The sequence below is a fragment of the Mandrillus leucophaeus genome, unplaced genomic scaffold (genome assembly GCF_000951045.1).
Source record: "Mandrillus leucophaeus isolate KB7577 unplaced genomic scaffold, Mleu.le_1.0 Scaffold979, whole genome shotgun sequence".
Taxonomy (NCBI): Eukaryota; Metazoa; Chordata; class Mammalia; order Primates; family Cercopithecidae; genus Mandrillus; species Mandrillus leucophaeus.
The window spans coordinates 292193-313333 of NW_012110685.1; the positions used below are offsets into that span (position 1 = coordinate 292193).

Sequence of the window (21141 nt, forward strand, 5' to 3'; positions counted from 1 at the left end):
CCCCGCCCCGCTGTAGAATGAGGTACCACACCAGGCAGGCTGTGACCCCGCCCCGCTGTAGAATGAGGTACCACACCAGGTGAAGAGGGACATGGAACACTTTTTAATGTCAAGTCAGAGACAACCCCACCCTCCCGGATCCCCCAATCCCACTTTCCCTCATCACATCCAGGACCCCTCCCCGAGGACTCTCTGGTTCCCAGACTTTCAGGGCAGGGAAAAAAAAGATTACCTAAAAATTGCATTTTTTTTTCTCTTTCATACACACTCACACAAAGGTGGGAAATTAAATAAAATAAACCAAGAGGATTAAACTCTCCAGTGGTCACGAAGGCATCAGAGATTCCCATAATGGGCTAAAGCAAGTGGGTACTGACGGTTCTGCTTGTTCAGTTGCTTGCTGTCGGTTAATGCCACAGAGCAGGATGGAGAAAGCGGGGCCACCTGGGGTGGCCGACGCGCAGAGCCACACCTGGAAAGATGCTGCGCCTGGTATTAGTCGGATTTTTTTTTATCTTTTCACTTTTTATAAATGTCTCTGACATGTAAATAACCCAAGAAAATAAAAAGGCAGGAGCTGATTACACAATTACCAGTAAACTCTATCATCTTTTAGAAGATCAACACACAGCTAACGCCATATACAGCATGCAGTAATGTCTGAGAAAGGACCCTGCGGAGAAATAAAATGGCTAGAACTCTAACAAAAAAAATATATGTATATATATACTGTATAATATATGTCATCAAAAGAAGCATAGCCAACAAACCCAAGATACAGTGCAGATCACCTTTCCATTTCTAAACAGTGTGTAGAGAGCATAGTATTGTCTGCATGAGATGCCACAGTCGGGAGGAATCTGTAGCGCTGGTGGAGATGTTGGTTAAATCGGATGTATTTTTTGGTGGATATGCCAAATCCTCACCAGGCGATTAGTGCCTGGTGTCTGGTCCACCAGTTGTAAACCTAGTTTAGAAGTATACTATTCATTTTTACTGTTTAACAAACATACTTCTCTTCACCCTTTTCAGTTGTATTTTTTTAGTTTTGTCTTGTTTTTGCACTAAGTTCTAGACTCATATCAGAAAATATAATTAATAAAATTAATAATGAATCAGAATCCCTTGTTATCCATGATGTCCATGTAGTAAAATGATTAAAAAAAAAAAAAAAAAAAAAAGTTTAACGGTATCTTTTGTGACTGTTGTTTGTGGGATTGTTGTTGCTGTCGGACGGTCTTACTTTGTTTCCTTTTTCTTTCTTTCTCTTTTTATTTCATGTTTCACAACACACACCGTGGTGGCACAGTCTACCAAAGTGCCCACAGCGCCACGCTTGGGCCGGAAGGTCTCACTCTGTTCGTCTCTATGGACGGATTGAATTTGGGATGGCCAGCTCCAGAATGTTCCACGTGGGGGCACTCTGTGGGCAAAGCGACTGAGCCCTTGCCCACACTGGCACCAGAGAGGTCACACGATGCAGCTTGCAGTGGGTCCAAGCCAGGTGTGCTGCGTTCTTCCCGTTTGGGAAAAGAAAGAAAACTCCGTTGTACCTAAATATCTGCAAGGCGATTTTCCATTTCTTTCTGAAAACTTTTTCCCCCCAAAGTATTCTTTGTTCCCCTCCCTCAAATTTCTGTCCCATGAGGCTGTGTTTCTTCTAATTTCATTTGTAAATATCTGATTGGTTGCTGTCGGTGTTGCCAGTGCTGTTGTGTTGGTGGTGGTGGTGGCGGCAGCCTTTCCCGGGTGGGGAAGTGGCACTCACATCAAAATTTGAGGAGCAGGTGCAAGACCAGAAGAGGCAGCAGCCAGACGCAGCCTGCCCTCCTCGACGTGCCGTTGCTCACCTCGCTGACAGCGCCCGGGCCTGTGGAGAGAACATACTCGCTGTGAGTGGGCTGGGAGAAAATGCAAGGAAAGCCCGGTGGTTGCCTGGTCTGCTGTCATTCGGCCTTGCCCCTGGTGAGGCGTCCCTCTAAGTGAAACACGTGGTGTTCCAGCCCCAGCTTGAGAAGTGAACGTTCTATGGCTCACATCCCCCAGACACACACACTATATAACAGGAAGCCTTCCCCTGCAAGGAGAACATGAGGCTCAGGTTAAAGCATCCTGGGCCTTCTTCCTTACTGTGTCATAACATGCAAAGGCCATGGCTCAGGCTCAAATTCAAGAAGAAGGTGGCAGATTCATTAATATCCTACACAGAGCTTTAACAAAGTCAGACTACTGTACTGAGTGCCTCATCACCCATCCACTTCTGAGCCCCGCCTGCCTGAAACACTCACCTACCCTCCAGCTGCTTGGCCTGTGGCTCAGAAAAGAACCTGTTGGACAAAACAATCTGTCTGCCTGCTGCTTCTGCTGCCTTGGGCACAGAGGCCATCCTGCCAATCACTCTGCCCCGGGCAGAGCACCAGGGTTCCACCTGGAGCACCTGACCTCTTCCCCATCTGGATGGGGTAAGAGCAGATGCAGCTCAAGGATCACATGCCTGCAAGGCCAAAGCCAGCCCACATGGATGGAGGTGAGTCAAAGAAAGGAACAGGAAGCCTTCCTGTGCATGTGGATGTAACTGGAGATTAATGAGGACACTGGGATGCAGAACTTGCCCCAGTGTATGTCCTTTGGTGGGGTGGTAGGGGGCACCTTTCCCTAGGAGGCATACACTGACATGGCCTACAAACAGATACTCTTTGAGATGGAGACACAAACACAGGAGGCAGGAGAACTGCAAGGCAGTACAGTTCCCCAGCAGCTTCCCTATTGTTCTGAAACATACGTTTTCTGGCTACCTTGGCCCTTGTGGCCAAGAAACCCCATGACCAGTGGCGCTCTGATTTCTGTAGAGTACATACGGTTGGATGCCCTGATGAATTAGGTACCCGAGGAACCAGGCCACCTTCTCAGACTGGACCTGCTCTGGCACACTCCGTTGCACTGAATTTCATAGAGGTGTTTAAAGCTGGTGGCCTCACTAAGTCCACGTCCTCCTGGGTTAGGGAATAAGGAACAAAGCCAGAACCTGCCCGCCTGACTTGGATGCTCAGCGTTGGAGACATTTCTGGCTAAAGCAAATCAAAATCAAAACAGGCTTCTCGACTCCATTTGGGATTATTCCATCAAGTCTAGAACTCTTGGCTTGAAGCCAGCGCCCTTACGATTTTATATCTTGGCCTTTGGGGATAAATCCCTAATTTGGGGGCAGTGGCTAAATAGGTAGCCGCGAGATTGAAATGCAACAGGTCATCAACCTCACGTTTCCCTGGTGCCTGATCCGCAGCATCCGTAATGCCAGAACTTCTCAGCGGTGCAGATCCCCATGCTGAGAAGCCCGGGGAATACTTATTCTCTCTACCCTGCAGAAAGCAGAAAACACAAAACCAAAGACATCCCTGCTAGGATACAGGTGACCAAGGAGCATTCCTGGAAAGCTCCCGCGGTTTACATTTCAACAAGCAGAAATGCTTGTCATTTAGGATCGGTCACTAACTGGTTGTGTCTTCTAGAATCTAATCACCAGACACTCCACTCCCTCTTTGTAGACACTCACTCTGTCATCTACACAGCACATTCTTTGGAATCAAAGGAGAGAAGCCTCCGCCAGATGCCTTCAAGGGTGAGAGATTATGTTTCTCTGCTCTGCGGAAGTCCTTCCCCTCTGGGCAACTCCAATATTCTTCCCACCAAGGCCCTTGTCTGTGCCTGAGGCCGAGGACTCTGAGATGACAAGGGTGGTTCTGAGTCCACGTGGCCCAGCAGGCCTTTGTGGAAGCCAGGTTGCATGCTTTGCCTCAACGGAGTCAGCAGTCACATTCTATCTTCATACGCATGAATCACACAGTACAATTCCATACGTGTCCTGCACACTGGAGTCCTTAACTCCCGGCAGGATATACAGTTGTCAGCACACTGCTCTGCCGCTTTCATCCCTTGTGCTCTCCTGAACGCCTATGTACATCTCTGAAACCCATTTCCCGTTCAATTCCCACACACTCCCACCTCCCGTCTCCCGCTCCCTCACCATGACTAAGAAGATGCCCTGGGTAAAAGAGATGGAAAACAAGTGTCCCTTCCCTGCACTGAGGTTCTCTTCTCTCTTCTGCATTCCCTCCTTGCAGTGAAGCCTCCAGGGAGGATAATGCCACAGCCCAGCAGGGGCCTGGCGTGGTTACCATGTAAGGGAATGTTGAAACCTTGTTTCCAGGCTGGGGACTCTGCAGCTCGGAGACGACTGAGAGCGGGCAAACACCCCCTGTGGCACATCTCAATGGCCCTGCAGCTATGCCAGGCGCTCTCCCTGGGTGCCTGTGTTTGGTCTCCTTGCTACGCCCCTCAGAGTTCTTTCGTGGATCTACTTCACGCTGGGAAGCACTACAGAGAGCTTGTAAGGACGAGTCCTCACCTGTTGTGTTAGAAACTTCTTCCTATGGAAGACAGAAAAAGGCCACCAAGTGCCTGCCAGCCATTCTCTTGCTTGTAGTATATCTGGGAAAAGCCTGAACGGCCCCTCTGAAGCTCTCCGTCTCCATCTCAGGCTGGTGAGTGGCTGGCACTGACTATGTGACCATATCCAGTCTGCACAGCCCACCCCACAGGCACAGGCACTCGCCACCTCCGGAACCTGTCTGTCTCATCCAGGACACCAGACCTGGACCAAGCTGGACAGGAGGAGAAGGAAACAGGGGTAGCCCCGAGGCAGAGGCATTCCACACATCCTCTCAAAGGAGACAGTCTGCACCATCTCATCTTTCAATTCCCAAAAATATTCACCAGTTGAGCCTTGCCACCTGTGGTCTTGACCCCTGGAATTTATTCCTTATGCTAATTCCAGGGTGACGTTTCTACCCCAAATTGATCATGATCCTCATTTATTTGAGGCCAACAGGTTAGCACCAAGCCCAGCTTCTAAGTGGAAGGAGCACTACATCTCGTGACGTGCCTGCAGTCTGCATCCTTGGCGTCTCTTCTTGCCACACCTAGTTCGGTGCCCTTGCCCCTTGCCACATAGCCACAGGTGTGCACACAGGGGCGTGTCTTTTTTCCCACCCTCACACACTCTCCCCTCTGTCCGAAATATGCCTCACCCATTTCACTCTTATTCTTCACTCCAGCTCCTCTTCCAGCCTTCAGACGCCTCTTCCGGGCAGCCTTCCCTGCCTGGCTCAGTGCCATGCACATCCCGCTAGTGCAATACTTACCACCCTGTGTCATAATTCTCTTTGCCTAACTTATTTGTATTTCCTCCTTTGTCCTCTGTGCAGTAAGTTCCTTAAGAGCAGAGTCTGTATCTCATTGGCCCATGGCAGGGATTCAACCAGTGTTTGTTGAAAGAAGGAGGGGGCGTTGCCACTCATGCTGACATATCCACATTTATTTGTCGTTGTATTTTACTTTTGCTTAAAATTATATTTGAAGAAAGCAAAACAAAAACGTTTTTCGTACCTTGCCCTCTGCTTTATCTCAACTTCCTCTTCCAAATACCTTTACTCCCCTTTTCTAACTATATCCAATACAAGTAACTGAGAATTGCTGTGGCTGAGTGTCTATCTACATAGAAGCAAAGTCATGTCAATTAGGATTTCAGATAGAGTGCTTGCATTTGGAAAGCTATCACAACACCTTAATGACACTCATGTAGGAGATGAGAATTATTATCTCCCTTTCTAACATGTGGAAACTGAACTTCAGGGAGCTTAAGTGACTTTCCCAAGTCCCCTGACTTCTGTCTTCAAATGCAACCATCTTCCCAGTATCTCAGAGACGCATCTTCAGAGAAGAAAGAGAAGAGAGTGTGGTTGCATGGCCCGCTCCACCTGGGTACAGGTTAAGGTGAGAAACGCAGGCGTGCCGCTGGGCTGCCTCCCGCAGGCCATCCCACACTGAATGAATGCTATATAGAAGGATTCCATGAGATGAAGACCTTAGGTCCAGGCGGGCGTGGAACACAGCACCCTGGGATCAAGGCCCTCTCAAAGCCAGTGTGGGCCAGAGCGACAGCTCAGCCCATCTGCCTAGTGACATGGGCCATGCAGATGAGGCCTCCATTCTTCATTCAGCCACGCCTCCACTCCACAGTGAATGCCTTTATTGCCTCTATCTCATTAGAGAGCTGCGGAGGCCTAAAGAGACTAATTACCAGGACAGTTAGGGTCCCAGAGAACTGTGATGAGTGTCAATTATCCATCGGAAACATCTGGCAGGAATGAAAGCTTCAAATAAGATGCATTTTATTCGTAGCCAAGTGACTCACCCAAGAACCTCCCCCTTCCTCCCATCTTCCCCTCCCCGCCGCCACTCCCCTTCCAGCTCCAAGTTAGAGACATAGAAAGAATGGTGCAAGCAAGGGCAGCATGCAGGGCCAAGGTCTAAGAAGATCGCTGCATTAGAGCATCCGTGTGTGAGGAAAGAGGCAGGTCTGGTGCAGAGAAGCCCAGAGATGGAGCTATTCTGGGCACTGACAGGTGCTCATTAGTGCCGCCAGCAAAGAGAAGTTAGGCTGCTGCAAGTGAGATCTACCCAGGAAGGATTGGATGTCCTTGGGGATAGGGTTAATCTAAATTGACACGGAGGTGGCTCAAGGTCAGCGGAGGGTTCCCTCTGCGCTGCTTCCTGGAGTTAGCTCAGGAAAGAAGGCATCTGGGAGGAAGGTGAAGAGTTTTACATACCCCACACCCACCAAGGCAGCAGCTGTCTGAAAAATATACAAACCTTTCCAAGGGGTCAGGGCTGTAGTTTTCACTTCTAAAAGAAATTAAAAACAAGCCACCGTTAAGGTCAAAAGCAGACGGAGGTGCTCACTTTGCCCTCAGATGATTTCAGGAAGAAGCTGGCGCTCCTGGAGCAGCAGTGTCCCTGGGCCTCTTGCACGTGTCCCTTGCTGTCCTGACCACTGCCCAGCCCTCCTATATGACCCCCTCTGGTTTTCTGGTTTGCTTGGGCAGCCAGTTGCCACAAAAGGTGTGTAGGCTGCTGGAGAAGGATGTGAATGACAGTCAGGTTGGACCACAGACAGAAGCAGAGCCAAGATGTCTGCAGGCGACACAGCTGCACCTTTGGAGCCTGAGGCACCAAACCAAATCTCCTTTGTAGAACAACTTTCTTTCTTTGGTCATCAGGCTATCCTCTAATTAGTTGAAGCCTATAGGCCTTACGTATAAAGTTGATTGCTGCCTATGGATTTATACTACACCATTTGAATGTAGGTGCTCATGCTGTACTTGAAATGCAAAAGTTTGACTGGCATTTAGCTATGCATTTAGAAACACTAGTGAGTTAGCTTCCATGTTCCAGAGGAGCCCAAACCATTGATATCTGACTTCTCTTGCAGAGTTGGACAATACCAAGCGGGTTCCACAGGGCTTCATCTCTCTGGGGCACCCTGCAGCTATGACCCACACCCGTGCTGCTACAGTTGCACTTGCTAGGACCTCCCTGTAGAAATGCTGGGATCCTGGCCCCTCTCTGCTGCCTAGACTGTGAAAGATCTCCACTTCACCGGCTTCAGCTCTCAGAACAACCTACAGAGCCTCTCCACCTTTTCTGTGGATAGTAGATGCCTTGTTTGGCCTGAATTTGGAATGATCTCTAATCTTTTACTTCCCTCTTTGTTGTTCAGCCTGGATACAGAGAGGATGGAAAATGACACTAAAGCTTTTTGCATCAAAGTGATACCTTGGGAGTCTATGTTCTCTGTGCAAAGGTCCTCGCATACAGAAAGACAACCTAGATATAACTCATCCTAAAAGCAACTAAAACATTTGCTCAAAGTCAGATAAATACATACCTGTGCATTCACGCCCTCAATCTATTCTTTAAAATCACCTGACACATGATATCCCTCTTAAGTGGGCATTAGCGACCCTGAGAAGCCACTCTGAAGGTACAAAGAGGGAAAGGGTTCATCTACCATCAAAAGTTTTGTGATTGAGAAAATATCTGATGTACAACAGGATGGTAGGGAAAAGCCAGGGGTGACGATGCCATGTTGCCTGTGCATTTAACAAGGACGGTCCCTTTGAAGGGCTTGCTGGGCCCCAGAAACAAGTTCAGAAGCTAAGGATGGGGCGGGGCCATTTTCATTAATTGTCTTAGGTACCAGTGATTTTTGAGCCTCTCTGTGCCAAGAAAAAAGATAACTGGAAGGAGGAAGGATGGACTGAAGACAGACTTCGGGAGATAAAGTAGTCATAAAACTTTTACCCCCAAACCACAAGCAGTTTGGGGGTGCTCATCCAGAGAGTGATGTGGGTGCTGGTTCAGACTGTGCTGGAGGAAGGACCCCGGAAGAGCTTTCACCTGGCAGTTGAGATTATCAGAAAGAAGAATGCATTGAAAGCACAAGTTCCTGCTGGAAATACGAGAGGTTTTCTATAAACAAAGACCCCCCAAAAACTTCAGCTTAATTATTCCATCCAGATGGGTTTTTTTTTCCTCTTCATCTGAATCTCCAACACACACTACTTGAAAGATGGCCAACTCTTTTTAGCGTCCACATAGGTAAAAAACAATTTGACGCTCATCTTAGACTTTAGCTAGAACTCACCCTTGGGCTTTTCCAGGTAGCAACTGTTCAACCCTTCTGATCAACTAGAGCATCCTTTTGATACCACTTCTACCCCACCACAATGAGGTGGAAATGCCAGGATATTTTCGTATATACTCTACACCCATCATGCTCATTCCAGTCCACCCCCCTTGCTTTGGTACTAAGACGACATGCTGGCACTGTCCTCTGTGCCACGCTTGACATGCCTCTGTCCAGCGTGTGTTGTGTCCCGCTTCCAGAAACAGGAGCCTTGCTTGAGCCATCAAAGCTAATGCTGGCCATAAGCTCGTCTTTGAGTAACATCTTGACTATCAGGAACATAAACAATCCCTGAAAATTCAAGCGTGTCAAGCATGCATTTTCCACACAAAGGCTTTAACTGAAACTTAACTGATCTCTTTGTTAATGGTATATTAACAGTAGGTCAGGGAGGGTAGGAAAATATGTTGAAAAGAAAGAAGAATGATGGAAGGAAGGAAGAAAGAAAGGGAGGGAGGGAGGGAGGAAGAAAGGGAGGGAGACAGGAAGGAAGAAAGGGAGAGAGGAAAGGGGAAGGGGGAAAGAGGAAAAAAAAAAAAGAAGAAAACAACAGTGAAAAGAACCCTCCCACCCCAACTCTAAGTCAATATTCAATGTTTGCTCAATCCAGAAAGTTGTATTTTTTCCAGCAAAGCTAATTTGGCTGAATCCGAGTGTCCAGTTAAGCAAAGGGCTGTTGTCTGGCTCCAATGGGCAGGGGAGGGCTGGTTTCATGTGAAGATGGATATACAAACCTTCTAGCAAGAGGGTGAGGGACTTTTGTTTCTTTTGTACTTTCTGTTATCTAGACACACACATACCATAGAAATGCTTAACTACTGGATGACTTGACCTAATTAACTGTCTTTAATCCTCTGCAGGGAAGAACTAATAATCTCTTCTGCTGCAATAGTTTCTTTCTGATATACAGAGTTTACTTTAGTCCCCTATTCTTTAATAAATTGCTTTGATGGTCACTGTGAGGTTTACAGACATTAATCAGCCAACCTTTCCCAGCCCACTGATACCATCAAATCTGACTTAATGCCTAGAAGATAAAAGACAAAGGGCCAGTGGGTGGAAAATGAACAGCCACAGAGCCGCTGAGTTTGCACTGTGGCCTGAGTGCACTTTCCGGTGCAGAAGTTCAGTGAGGGATGGTGGAACATCCTTGAGTCCTTATTTATCACTGTGAGAGTCCTGCACCACCAAATATTAATAGGAGAGGTGACATGCAATCTGTTTCGTTTGCAAAAGGGAAGCAGAAAAATACTTCAATGGTGGCAGAAAATGCTGAGGAAGAATGAAATTCTCTTCTCAAAATACTTCTAGTCCATCCAGATATTGGTTAGCAAAATAGCTTTGAACTTCTCTTAAAGCCAAGTGTACTCTGTCAGTGGAAATCAACGCATTCATATAAATCTTTCCTGGTATTTCCGAGGTAAGGTGAGTATAACTTGGAGGGTATTTCCCGAGAAAATACATAGCTCTCTATTGTATTGAAGACTAGCAAACGAGGCGGGGGAATGAACACATGAGTGCGGTAAATGAGCCCAGGTGCAAGGGCTGTCTTCTCTAAATTATTTCTCATTGTACAAGAGTCCAGCAGCTCTACTGAAGACTGTACTAATCCAACTGTCAGAACGTTTTAGATGTCTACAGTCTTCTTTGCTGACCCATTCTCCTACACCCAAGAAGGTTGCTGAGATGAGGGGTCGAGCACATCCAAAGAATCAGAGTAGTAAGTTGGCAAAGAAAGCTTTCCACTCAGAGTCATCAGTTCACAGGAGAGAAGGGAGCAGCCCAGCTTTGTCTCAGCAGATGGGGCCAAAAATAATGTCTCTTGCTCCTTGTCCCCTGCTCAGTGACCAGGCACAGTAACCTGTTTGCTTCGTTTGTGTTTCTGGTTGGTTTTCCTGCGGTTGACTTTGATATGGGATGATGTTCTCTCTGTGAGTTGAGTACACCTTCCGTTAAATACTCTCTTTTAAAAGTCCCTACCTGAGTTTCAAAAGCTCCAATTTCCTCTGTGAATGAAGATCTCAGTTGTCAGAACTAGCTCAGTCCTTCCAAAAGCATAGCCATAGCAATGCATGCCCATGCTCCAGGCTCTCTCACTTCCCTGGTACTGTACGTTATCCACTTTTCTACTGCTCTCTATTTTATGTCTGTGAATACGCTCACATGGAGGTTCAATAAACACAAGTTGAATCATAGGTTGAATCTGAGTAAGTCTATTGACACTTTTCCTTTCTATTTCTTTGTCTCATTTTCTTGCTCGTGGCTCATCGCTGTGGTGCTGTACATCACTAAGGTGACTAATGCAGCCCTCTCTCTTTCCATGATAAAGGTACTTTTTTTTCATCTGTCAAGCGCTTCCCATGTAATGCATTTCTTTTCATCTACCCCTCCACCTCCGAAGTCTACAGCCATCCTCTGATGACAGTTTGCAAGGCCAGAATGTGAGGAGATGAACAGGGTGGTGTGGGGTGAGGTGGGGAGAGGAGGTCAGGGGATTGGGGTGGAAGGTGGGAGAAGCATTCCCCTCCCTGGCTTCACAGCTGCCTTCCTGAAAGGCTACTGCTGTGGTCAGCACTGTCCTTAGGGTGAGAGCAGTGCACGTGACACACATTTTATTCCACTGCTTGCTTGGATGCTTAGTCATAGTCTTAATGAGTCACTCACTCTAGGTTAGTGAGAAAATTGGAAGGGATGTGCAAAGACAGGCAAGAGATGCAGGAGATATTTGCAGGGGAGGGCTGTAAGTGGAAGAGGATGTAAAGGGACTGTGGAGAAGGGGCTGAGAAATGAGTGAAGGACACCCTGTGACGTTCCACTGAGGGGCGCCCTTGTCTGGAGATTCAACATGCCCCTCAGAGTTTTCAAAGCCTTTGTAATATGCATTCTCCATTGACTGTTGGAACAACTCTGTAAGGTAGATAAGGCAGATCAACTGTATTGTAGAGAAGAGGAAATTGAGTCTAAATAAGGCTGAGTGAGTTGCCCAAGACCAAAGAACTACTAAATGCCAGGCCCTAAACTAGACATCGCTGTGTATTGGCAACCACTCATGCGGCGCCATGCCTATCTTCCTCCTTTGGAGACTCTCGTGAGCCAGTTGATGCATTTGCCAGAATATCTGAATCCTCGTGTGCTTGGTGTCTGATTCTGCTGCTGAGGAACCATCAATAAGACCCTTTTCACAAAAACTGCTCAGTTGGTTGAACTAGTCTTCCTACGGGTCCCAGACTCACTCTCTACGCTTTGCCTTTGTGCTGATCTCTGGGCTTGGAGAATTTAACAATACTTTTCTTTCTTTCCCCCTCCCAGCCCTCCTGGGGGAGTGTGAGCAAGGGATGAGCAGAGCGAAGAGAGCTTGAGGTCTCCCTGGTTCCCAATCACCTCCTTCACTAGCTTTCCACATCCTCTAAGACACTTTATAGACACAGGTAATACACAGCAGGGGATGGGGAGTGGGGAAGGGGGGCTCTGGGATAGAGGGAAGGGGAGACAAAACATAAAGCAAGGAAGATACTGACCTTGCAACAAAGTTGAGCTCGTAGGCTCATTTAGTTCTAAATCGGTTGAGGGACACACAGGAGAGAAAAATGAGAACAAACACATATATTATATACAGTGCTATATATTTGTCATATATAGTTTGTATACTGCCTTTCACAGACATTTCTGGGGGAATATATAAAAACAAGGAAGACAGAAACCAAAGGCGGTAGGACAAGGTGCGGCAAGAGAAACGCTGACATGCTTTATGTTTCCATATTGAATGCCATGGCTGGGAAGACAGGGAGCTGGTTACGCCATACATTTTCTGGTGCAGTTGGATTCACTCTTAGCTCACGCTGAGCCAGGCTACCGACTGGATAACAAAGGACTGCAGTTCCTTTCCAGATGTCAGACTTGTTTCCCACTTCCCCACCTCTGTTGTTTTATCTTAGGACACCAAGTTCAGGAATCTTTGCCCTTGGCACCATGGTAGGATCAAGCGCCCCAGAGCACCGTGATTCAGGAGTGCGGGAGCAGAGCTCTCGGAGGTCCCTGCAGCCCCGTAACCTTAGAGACCAGGTGCTTGTGATGGGAAGGACTAACCTGCTCCTATCCGGCTTAAGTATCCCCAGACTGCCGGACTACGGTCTCTTGCACCACAATTCCTCACTTCTCAATGTCTAGGCCACGTGGAGAGAGCGTGCAGTTTATGCACAAGTTGGTGGCAAAATGATGATAATTTTGCTGCCTTTCTGTAATGCCACAGGAGAATAAACTTCATCAAGAAGTTTGTGTATTCACAAAAAGTACATGCTGCTTTCCAACCTGCCCCAAGTGTGCTTGCTGGCTTTTAATGGAAACTGACATGGAAAATTCCCTAATAAATTCATATTTGTCAAAAGACCTCATTGACAGTGAGCCTCATTAATGAACCTAGGAGCCACAACAACGTCTGGACTATTGGCTGCAAATACTCATCTCACACAGGAATGGGGGTTGCGAGCTCCACAGAACTATGTTACCCAGGCAGCATTTCCAGCGATGGGCTCCTCATGAATGATCTCTCAACTGAAGCTAACAAATTAAATTGGTTTCTGATTGAAACGTGCTGCAAACTTTTTCTCCCCTAGAGATTTAGCATGTTAAGGTTCCGAGACTTCTGGCATTAAAGGACATCCCCACATGTACCCCACTCATCTTGGTGTGACCCAGTCTTTCTAAACATATTTGAATATATACTATCACTTTTTCATGTCCTTTTTAGAAAACCCTGGACTCCAGAGAGCTGGCAATGGTAGAAACGTCCCAAAGGAGGCACAGGGCAGGTGCTGACAGACCCATAGGGCGGGGGGCACGGGAAGTAGACATTGTAATTGCTACACGTGTGCCTGCTGAAAAGAGCATATTTATGACCCACGCTTCACTGCTTTCCTTGTCATAAATGCCATCTATTCAACTCTTAGGAGAACTGTTTGCTGCTTCTCCCTATTCTCATCCTGAGATGGCTTAAGGGGAAGAAGCTGGGGAAATAGACAATCGTGATAAAGCCAATGGCTGAACTATTTCACACAACCAAGTCAGGAGAGAGTAGGTCAAAGTGGAGGACCGGGGCAGAAGGCTACTCCTGTGAGGACAAGGACTGCTGTGGGTGGAGAGCAGGACTTGGGAGGGGTTAATGGGAGACTGAGGGGGAGCCTTAGATTTGCAAGGCAAGGGAAGGAGGGGTCTGTTCCTCCCTAATCCTGGTCTCTGTTCATGCAGACAGATGCCTGCCAAAAAAGCAAAAAGGCCTGACAAATGCAAGGGACACTTATCATCCCTGTGTGAGAGATGCCAGACACATCAATCACCCAAATCACAGCTCTGCCCATTCCGAGCCACTGGCTCGGGGATCAAGGGCGGCTTTCTCCTTCCCAGCCCTCTCAGATAAAGCTGGCTTTACTATTTGTGCCGGGTAGAATGCGGGCGGATGTAATGGGCAAGCAGAGATCCTGTGGTGAAGCAGTGTGGGCTCGTGATTCGGAGCAAGCCACATACGCTATCACCGAAAGCACGTGGCTGGGTTGTGGGATTATCCCAAAGTTCTCAGAATACAAGGAATTTGTGTTCTTGCAAATTATCTGTCAAATGCCTCCCCTTACTTCCCCATCACATTCAAGAGTGCTTGTTAACATGAGGGATTGGGGAAACAGATTTGAAAAATCTCAAGCTCAAAGAACTTGATGGGGTATGAAGGGATTTGCCCAAAAGCCAACCGGAATTTAATCCTGTGGCCTGTAGGGAGAATCTGCATTCATCATGAGAGGCCTGGAACCCTGCCTGGTGGCACCGTCAGGACGGCAGGCTCACGTCTGCACAGCTCTCTGCTCACAGGGGCAGGCATCAGAGTTTACAAGGGAGCTCGCTCACTTGCTTCTGATATCAATACAGTAGCCAGATACGTGATGAAGGCGGGGCCCTTCACATCCCAGCGACTGGAAACAGTTTTGGAAAAGGGAAAATTTTACATTAAGCCAGTGAGCAAAGACTGAAATAGCAAACGTTCCCCTCTGAGTTCTTGACTATTCTACCCAATTACGATTCCCAGAGTCAGTTTAGGAGCCATCACTGAGGAAAAAAAAAAAAAAAAAAAAATCAAATGTCATTTTTGGCATTCCAAAGTCTTTTTCTCCCATCTCAGGATCTTTTCCATTATAGAATGAAACATAAACATTCTTTTTCGTTTTTCTTTTCCCACTTCTGAGATCTACTTTTATACATGTACTATACATATACTACTTTGTATACATGTCCACTGTCTGTCTCTGTCTCTCTTGTTCTTTCTCTTTCTGTCTCTGTCTCTCTCTGCCTCCTCTCTGTGTCTCTCTATCTCTGTCTCTCACTGTCTCTCTGTCTCCCTCTCTTTTCCTCTCTCTCCATTTCTTTCTGTGTCTCTCTCTTTTTTTTTCTCCCTCTCCGTGTCCACTGCTACCCTGCTAACCTCTGACCCTGGCCTTAAGGGGCCCTCCCACCCAGCTCTCGCTCTCTGCACCCTCTCCCCTCTTCTTGCCCAGCTCCGAGCACAGTCTCACCAAATAGCATGATGCTGGCATTGGTGTGGCCCAGCTTGTTGGAGGCCACGCAAGTGTAATTCCCATAGTCATGTTCAGAGACATTGAAGAAGATGAGTTTTGAGAGGAAAGGTCTGTTTTCCACTTTCACTCCTTTCTTTCCTTCAATCAGTCTGAGAGAAACGAGAGACAAAAAAAAAAAAAAAAAAAAGAAGAAGAAAACAAGATGGTTATGTGTCCTCATAGGAAGAAGGTAGGCCCAGGGATTCGTGATCCTCTCCTTGCCCCGCTTCTGACATCATTATAACCACTATTTGATCCACTCGACCACACCATAAGGTGGCAGTAGTTCACACACAGTGGGTGACACGTGTTTCCTGATTTTCACACATGTGCCTGGGGCGCTCCTGCTAGAACATCGGATCTTCCCAGCCTCTCATCCTTGCTTTGTGGCCTGACAGCAACGCCACAGCAAACACCCCGCCAGCTGTGTGGCATTCAGAACAATACGATTCACACAGTAGCTGCTCAAAAGTGTGGACTTGATGATGATGATGGTGATAACGAAGATGGTGATGGCGATGATGACAACCATGCCAATGAAAAACTCAAACTTCTGAGAGAAGAGCCACCTGAGGAATTTGAAAGAGGAATGTTTTTCAAGTACCTGGTAATCGAATTTCTCCTGAAGCACCAGAGGCATTGTATAGATAATACTTAATTTTTTGGCTATGAAGAGGAGAAAAATCATCATTTTCTCATCAGGGGACTCTGAAGGGCTTGGGAGGAGTGATCTGCCCAGACTATTACAGAGGATTAGTCTGGAGGGATTAGAGGTTCCTAAGAATATGTCCCTTTGGAGCCAGGACAGTCTCCCTGACCTCCACAATGGCAGCCCAGTAAGCCATGAGGATTGCATTGGTCTCGGGGCCACTAAAGAAATGCCACAGGGAGCTAGTTGGGGGAAGTGAGGTATGCTTATTAGAACCATGGATTCTATTACCGGGCAGATAAAAGGGTAAGGAGAAAGCTGCTGTTGGAGTCAGTAGGCACGTATCCTCCTTCTCAGGAGGTTGTTAACAGCAATTCCTATGGCAATCATGGACACCACCTACCCTCCTTTGCAAGATTCTGAAATGTTTATTTCTTAGAATGAACTTTAAGCCAACCTTTTACTTTCCCTGAAACAATTTGTAATCCTTGCCCTGAAGCTGATTCTGTGCTATGGGAAAGATGAACACTCTTGAGGCAAAAATCCCTTCTTGAAGAAGGGTCTCAGGGAATATGGACACAAAGCTAAGTTTCTTGTTTAGGGCCGGGCTGGAGCACAACTTATAGCAAGCAGACAATGTCGTAGTGGGAGCATACTGGAACAGATTCAGGGGATATGCTTTGGGGCAAATGGATGCTACTAAAAAAACAGTACTCAAGGCAGAAAGAGAAAGTAAAGCACTGAGACAATGATGAGGAAATGCTTTGCGGACCGCACAATGGTATCAGTATAATGTATTTCTATGGAGTTAGACATAGATGACTCTTGCCCATCCCTGGGTCACAGCACGTTTTGGCATAGAGGGCAGCTGCTTTTTCTGAAGACCTGTCTCTGTGGGATTACAGAATAATTTTCTCCACTCCTGCAACTTACAGTAACCTTGATCAGAAAACAGAGGCAGGTTCTGGCTGGAGTTCTCACCCAACATCTGCCTCCAGGGAAGTCAGAAGATAGGTTGGACAGACTTGCCTTGCTTTTCATTATGTAGATGTTCCTCTGGGAGCCTTCCTCTCCAAAAGCTAGGGGCAATGAACTGGCCTGAGTCCACAACTTCATTAAAATGCTAGCACTGTCCAAATGGAATGAGGCATCCGGCTGCGCAGCCAGAGGCCACTTTTACATTTCCAGCTTGTTATGTACACATTGATCCTCTAGGGGGTGCTGTCCATGCCACTCACCAGGAGGATTCCGTGAGCAAGTCAGGCTGATTGATCCCACTGGCCATTTTGACACCATTCCTCCACCATGGGGAGGAAGCTTTCCCATCACAACCAAACTGTGAATGAGATTTCAGCTCTGCAGTTAACTGGAGAGACTTAACTGAAGTAGGTTCCTGCTTGACAGCTCTGAAATGTCTTTAGCTAAAAACAGCACAGGGGGCCAGCAGCACTTTGCAGGCTTTGCAGCTCCTGGGAGGACACACTTTCCTTCTCTGTGCAGGTATACATCCCCTCCATCCCGCACTGCTCCCAGGCCTCCGTTTCTTACGAAAGCGGTGGGCTTTTCATTGGCCAATGCCCCTGTTGGATGGGTGGCCTTCCGTAGGTATAGCATTTCCTCTTCCTTTGTTGGATAACACACACAATAGCATGCAGCTGAGTCATTCTAGCATGTGGCCAAAAGACTTCTCACCTAACTCTTGAGAAAACTGCCTGTTCTCACCACACAGTTTCCTTTAATCTGCCTTGGAAGTCTGCTCATCTCACTGAAAATGGGAGATGGGCTAGAGCTGGCCTTCCCCCAGGGCAGACACAATATGCCTTGGGAGACCTGCCTGGCAGACCCAATGGGCTGTGATCAGGACCTCAGAGGCAGGGATGCTGCAGCAGAGCTGGGTGCCAGGAGGAAAGACAGCCCTGTCTCATGCCAGCACACTGGAAATAAATGCATACATGTGCAGCAAAGGGAAAACTGACTAAACTAAATGGAAAGGGGAGAAAAGGAAAGGCCGTCAGAAGAACTGAAAGACAGAAACAAAGCTGCCTGAGCCAGGGGCCTCTGAAGACCATCCCTGGCCCTGCCAGCCCACTCTCTCCTCCTGGGTAAACGGTGGCAGGGAGAGCTGTCTCTATTGTGACCACAGATGCTGCACAGAGGAGAGCGCTCTCATCCTTTTACTCGCCACTGGCCACTTTTGCTTTACTTTCCTCCAAGATTTTGCTTTCCCCTAAATATTTTTTTTTCTGTTTTTCTCCAATAAAGAACTGGAATAATAGAGCGCTGCTGATGACTTTTCACTAAGACCTAGACAACTGAAGATTTGGAAACTGACCCCATAGCTCAATAGGTTTTTGGTTTGGTTTGGTTCAATAATTAATTTTTATGCCTCAGTTTACTTCTTAGTACAATAAGAAGGTCAAAGAGGGAATGGATAAGTGAAAGAGAATTTCTGAGTAAGGTTACCATATTCATCAGAAAAACACACTCCATTCTGCTTGATTCTTCTTTCTTGGAAGAAGGGGAAAGCTAGCTTATTTCTTGTTTTTCTTTGTGAGTTTGTTTTTCCTCTTTGTGTCTTAGTTCTTTCATCTGTAAAATGGGCTAGATGAATATAATACACCTCACTAGAAGCTGCCAGAATGTGTCCTTAAATTTTTTCTTTTTTTAAAAAAACAAAACAATGCTTTTCATTTGGGAGGATTATGATAAGACACAGTGAATCTTACAACTGACTGACATGGTTCTAACCAGAATTCAATTTTCGATCTAGAGACTAGAAAGCGCTTTTGGTGTCTGACCGACCTCATAAGGAAAGAAAGCCAAGGCCGGCCGAAGATGTGCACACGGTGTGGGCAGCCGTTCACTCGCTCCTGGCCTGCGGTTTCTCATGCTGCTCCCCTTCTCAGAATGCCCTCTTCATTGTTTTTCCTTCTCAGCTTCCCGGCCTCCCTCACTCCTTGCTCTTACTCCACCCCACATACACCTCAGGACTCTCTTGCATCCCTATACCACCACCTCTTTTTAAATGAAAATGTTCTGAACACAGGCAGCTCTTGCCCATTTTCCATTGTTCATCCACCTTAAAATGGCTCTTTGATAACAGAAATTGCTATGGTGCCTGGCTGTACGGAGCTACTGATCCCTGCACTGATATGCCATTTGATAACACCTCAAAATGATCATCTTCAGTGACTCACAACAAATATCCCCACGACGGCCGTGACAATGGGAAGGAAGGGAATAGTCCCTTCTCTTTTCTCCTACAGTAAAAGAACAACTTGGGCACAAAGGGAGGGCTAAATTGGGTCATGGACTCTTATACAACGCTACTGATAGTGTCTGGAACAGGAGGGGAGACCTGCTAGCTGCAGCTAACTTATTAGCCACTCCCAGGGCCCCGTGAGCCTTCCTAACTCCTTCACGCAAGCCTGAGAATGTGGTAAAAATAGCTTCAGGCAGAACACATTATGTTCTTGGCCTATAAAAAATTCACAGGCCTTACAATGCTCCTGGTGGCCTTTCCTTTGCGATTTTGCTTTCCTAAAAACAGTTACCTTTCAGATCTGTTGGTTGGCCGGTGATAATTCTGCATGATGACATTAAAAACGTAGCTGAAATCCATTAATGTTAAGAAAAGACTTCTTTGCACATTTACCCCCTATAGAGAGGAGAAGTTCAGAAGAGGATTTTATAGAGTTCGTTTGCAACCATCTGGAATCAGGACCCTGGAAAAGTTTCTTCTGGAGATGGGGGTGGGGGTGGGATAGGAAAGAAGGAAGCTTTACCTTTTGTCATCCTTGTACCACTGGAATTCTGCTGAGGGGACTGCTGAGGCTTCACACTGCAGTGTCCCCTTTTGTCCCACGGGGACACCCGTACCCTTGGCTTCTGAAATGTATGGTGGATCTGCAGAAAGAAGATGTCTCACAGCCTTTTGTTTTGTTTTGTTTTGTTTTGTTTTTTGAGATGGAGTCTCGCACTTGTAGCCCAGGCTGGAATGCAAGTGGCATGATCTTGGCTCACTGCAGTTTCCGTCTCCCGGGTTCAAGCGATTCTCCTGCATCAGCTTCCCAAGTAGTTGGGATTACAGGTGCATGGCACCATGCCCGGCTAATTTTTGTATTTTTAGTAGAGACGGGGTTTCACGGTATTGGCCAGGCTGGTCTCCAACTCCTGACTTCAGGTGATCTGCTTGCCTCGGCCTCCAAAAGTGCTGGGATTACAGGGCACTGCACCTGACCTACATCATTTTAAAATGCATTTTAGAATGAAGAAGGCTGCTTCCTTTGTTGATTTTGTTTCTCATTCTCTGTCCTGGCTCTGCTTACTTAGACAGTAAAATTGCTACACAAATTGTACCAGAGAATAAAAATATTTTTGATGCTGCTCTAAGAAAAAGCTGGGTCTTCCTTTCATGTGTTGCTTTTGTTCTCCTCTGTACAGAGTTGAAATGACCATGTACTCAAGCATTTTTTCTGTTTAAACTTTTTAACTTTCATAGGATGATGCCAGCCCATCAACCCTACACTCCAAGGGTTGACAGTCAACTCCTTTAATCAGCCTTCTAGAATTTCTGCACACCAGGTTCTTGCCAAAAGTATATAACCTCGAACTATTCAATTCCCATCAAAAGCTCAGTTGCAAGAAATAATATTCAAGGAGAATTGCCTGAAGGATATACAGATGAGTCATTCTTGGTATTCTAAAACAGATCCCTGAATCAAGTCAGAGCAGGTGACCACACTAGGCCTATGTATGCACTTGGTCTGCATTCATCTGAAGTCTTTCCCAAACTACCCTTCACATTCTAACAGTTTATATTACAGGGCACTATGAAAAACAGCCACAATAAACTGGCTATTCTATTTAATGCAGAAATATTGTACATGATGTTGCTGACTCTCTCTCAAAGTGCTCTATTTGTGGAGATCCTGAAGAGAATTTTCTCTAGGGTCTCAATACCAGGGAAAGCAGTGTTTCTCCCAAGCAACTAATTTGCTTTTATCTTATGGACAACATAAATTTTAAAGCAGGTGATGTTTCTCTCTTTGCTTTAGCAAGGCTAAGCCAAATTCTGCACCTGCACTGAGCGATCTTGTGGTAATATTTCATGTGCTGAGGTTTTCCTAGCTTTCACTCACTTTCCTAAGCATATTTTTTCTTTGCTTCTGTTTCTTTATGTTTTAAGTTCATCTTTATAAACTGCAAATCCTCTTAAGTCCCTTTGTAGAAACTTGTGATATAATTTTTAAAATGACAGCATTTTTATACCTATTGCCTTGCTTCTTAAACTGCTTTATATTGCCTGT

General features: G+C 46.5%; 1 protein-coding gene across 5 annotated transcripts in view; it reads right to left on the bottom strand.

Annotated features, from left to right (window-relative positions):
• Positions 1 to 80: 80 nt before the first annotated feature.
• The window catches only part of NTM (neurotrimin), a 718324-nt gene continuing 697263 nt past the window's right edge, over positions 81 to 21141 (bottom strand). For 2 of the 5 annotated variants that reach the window (XM_011970822.1, XM_011970821.1), the window contains 4 exons: positions 19618 to 19738; positions 15142 to 15293; positions 6712 to 6744; positions 81 to 1870 (listed from right to left, as the gene is read on the bottom strand). In XM_011970822.1, the coding sequence (XP_011826212.1) occupies positions 1770 to 1870; positions 6712 to 6744; positions 15142 to 15293; positions 19618 to 19738 (407 nt within the window). In that variant the 3' untranslated portion in view covers positions 81 to 1769. Of the gene's footprint in view, positions 1871 to 6711; positions 6745 to 12105; positions 12142 to 15141; positions 15294 to 19617; positions 19739 to 21141 lie in introns of all 5 variants that reach the window. The other 3 variants (XM_011970825.1, XM_011970824.1, XM_011970820.1) reach the window with 2 other exon arrangements.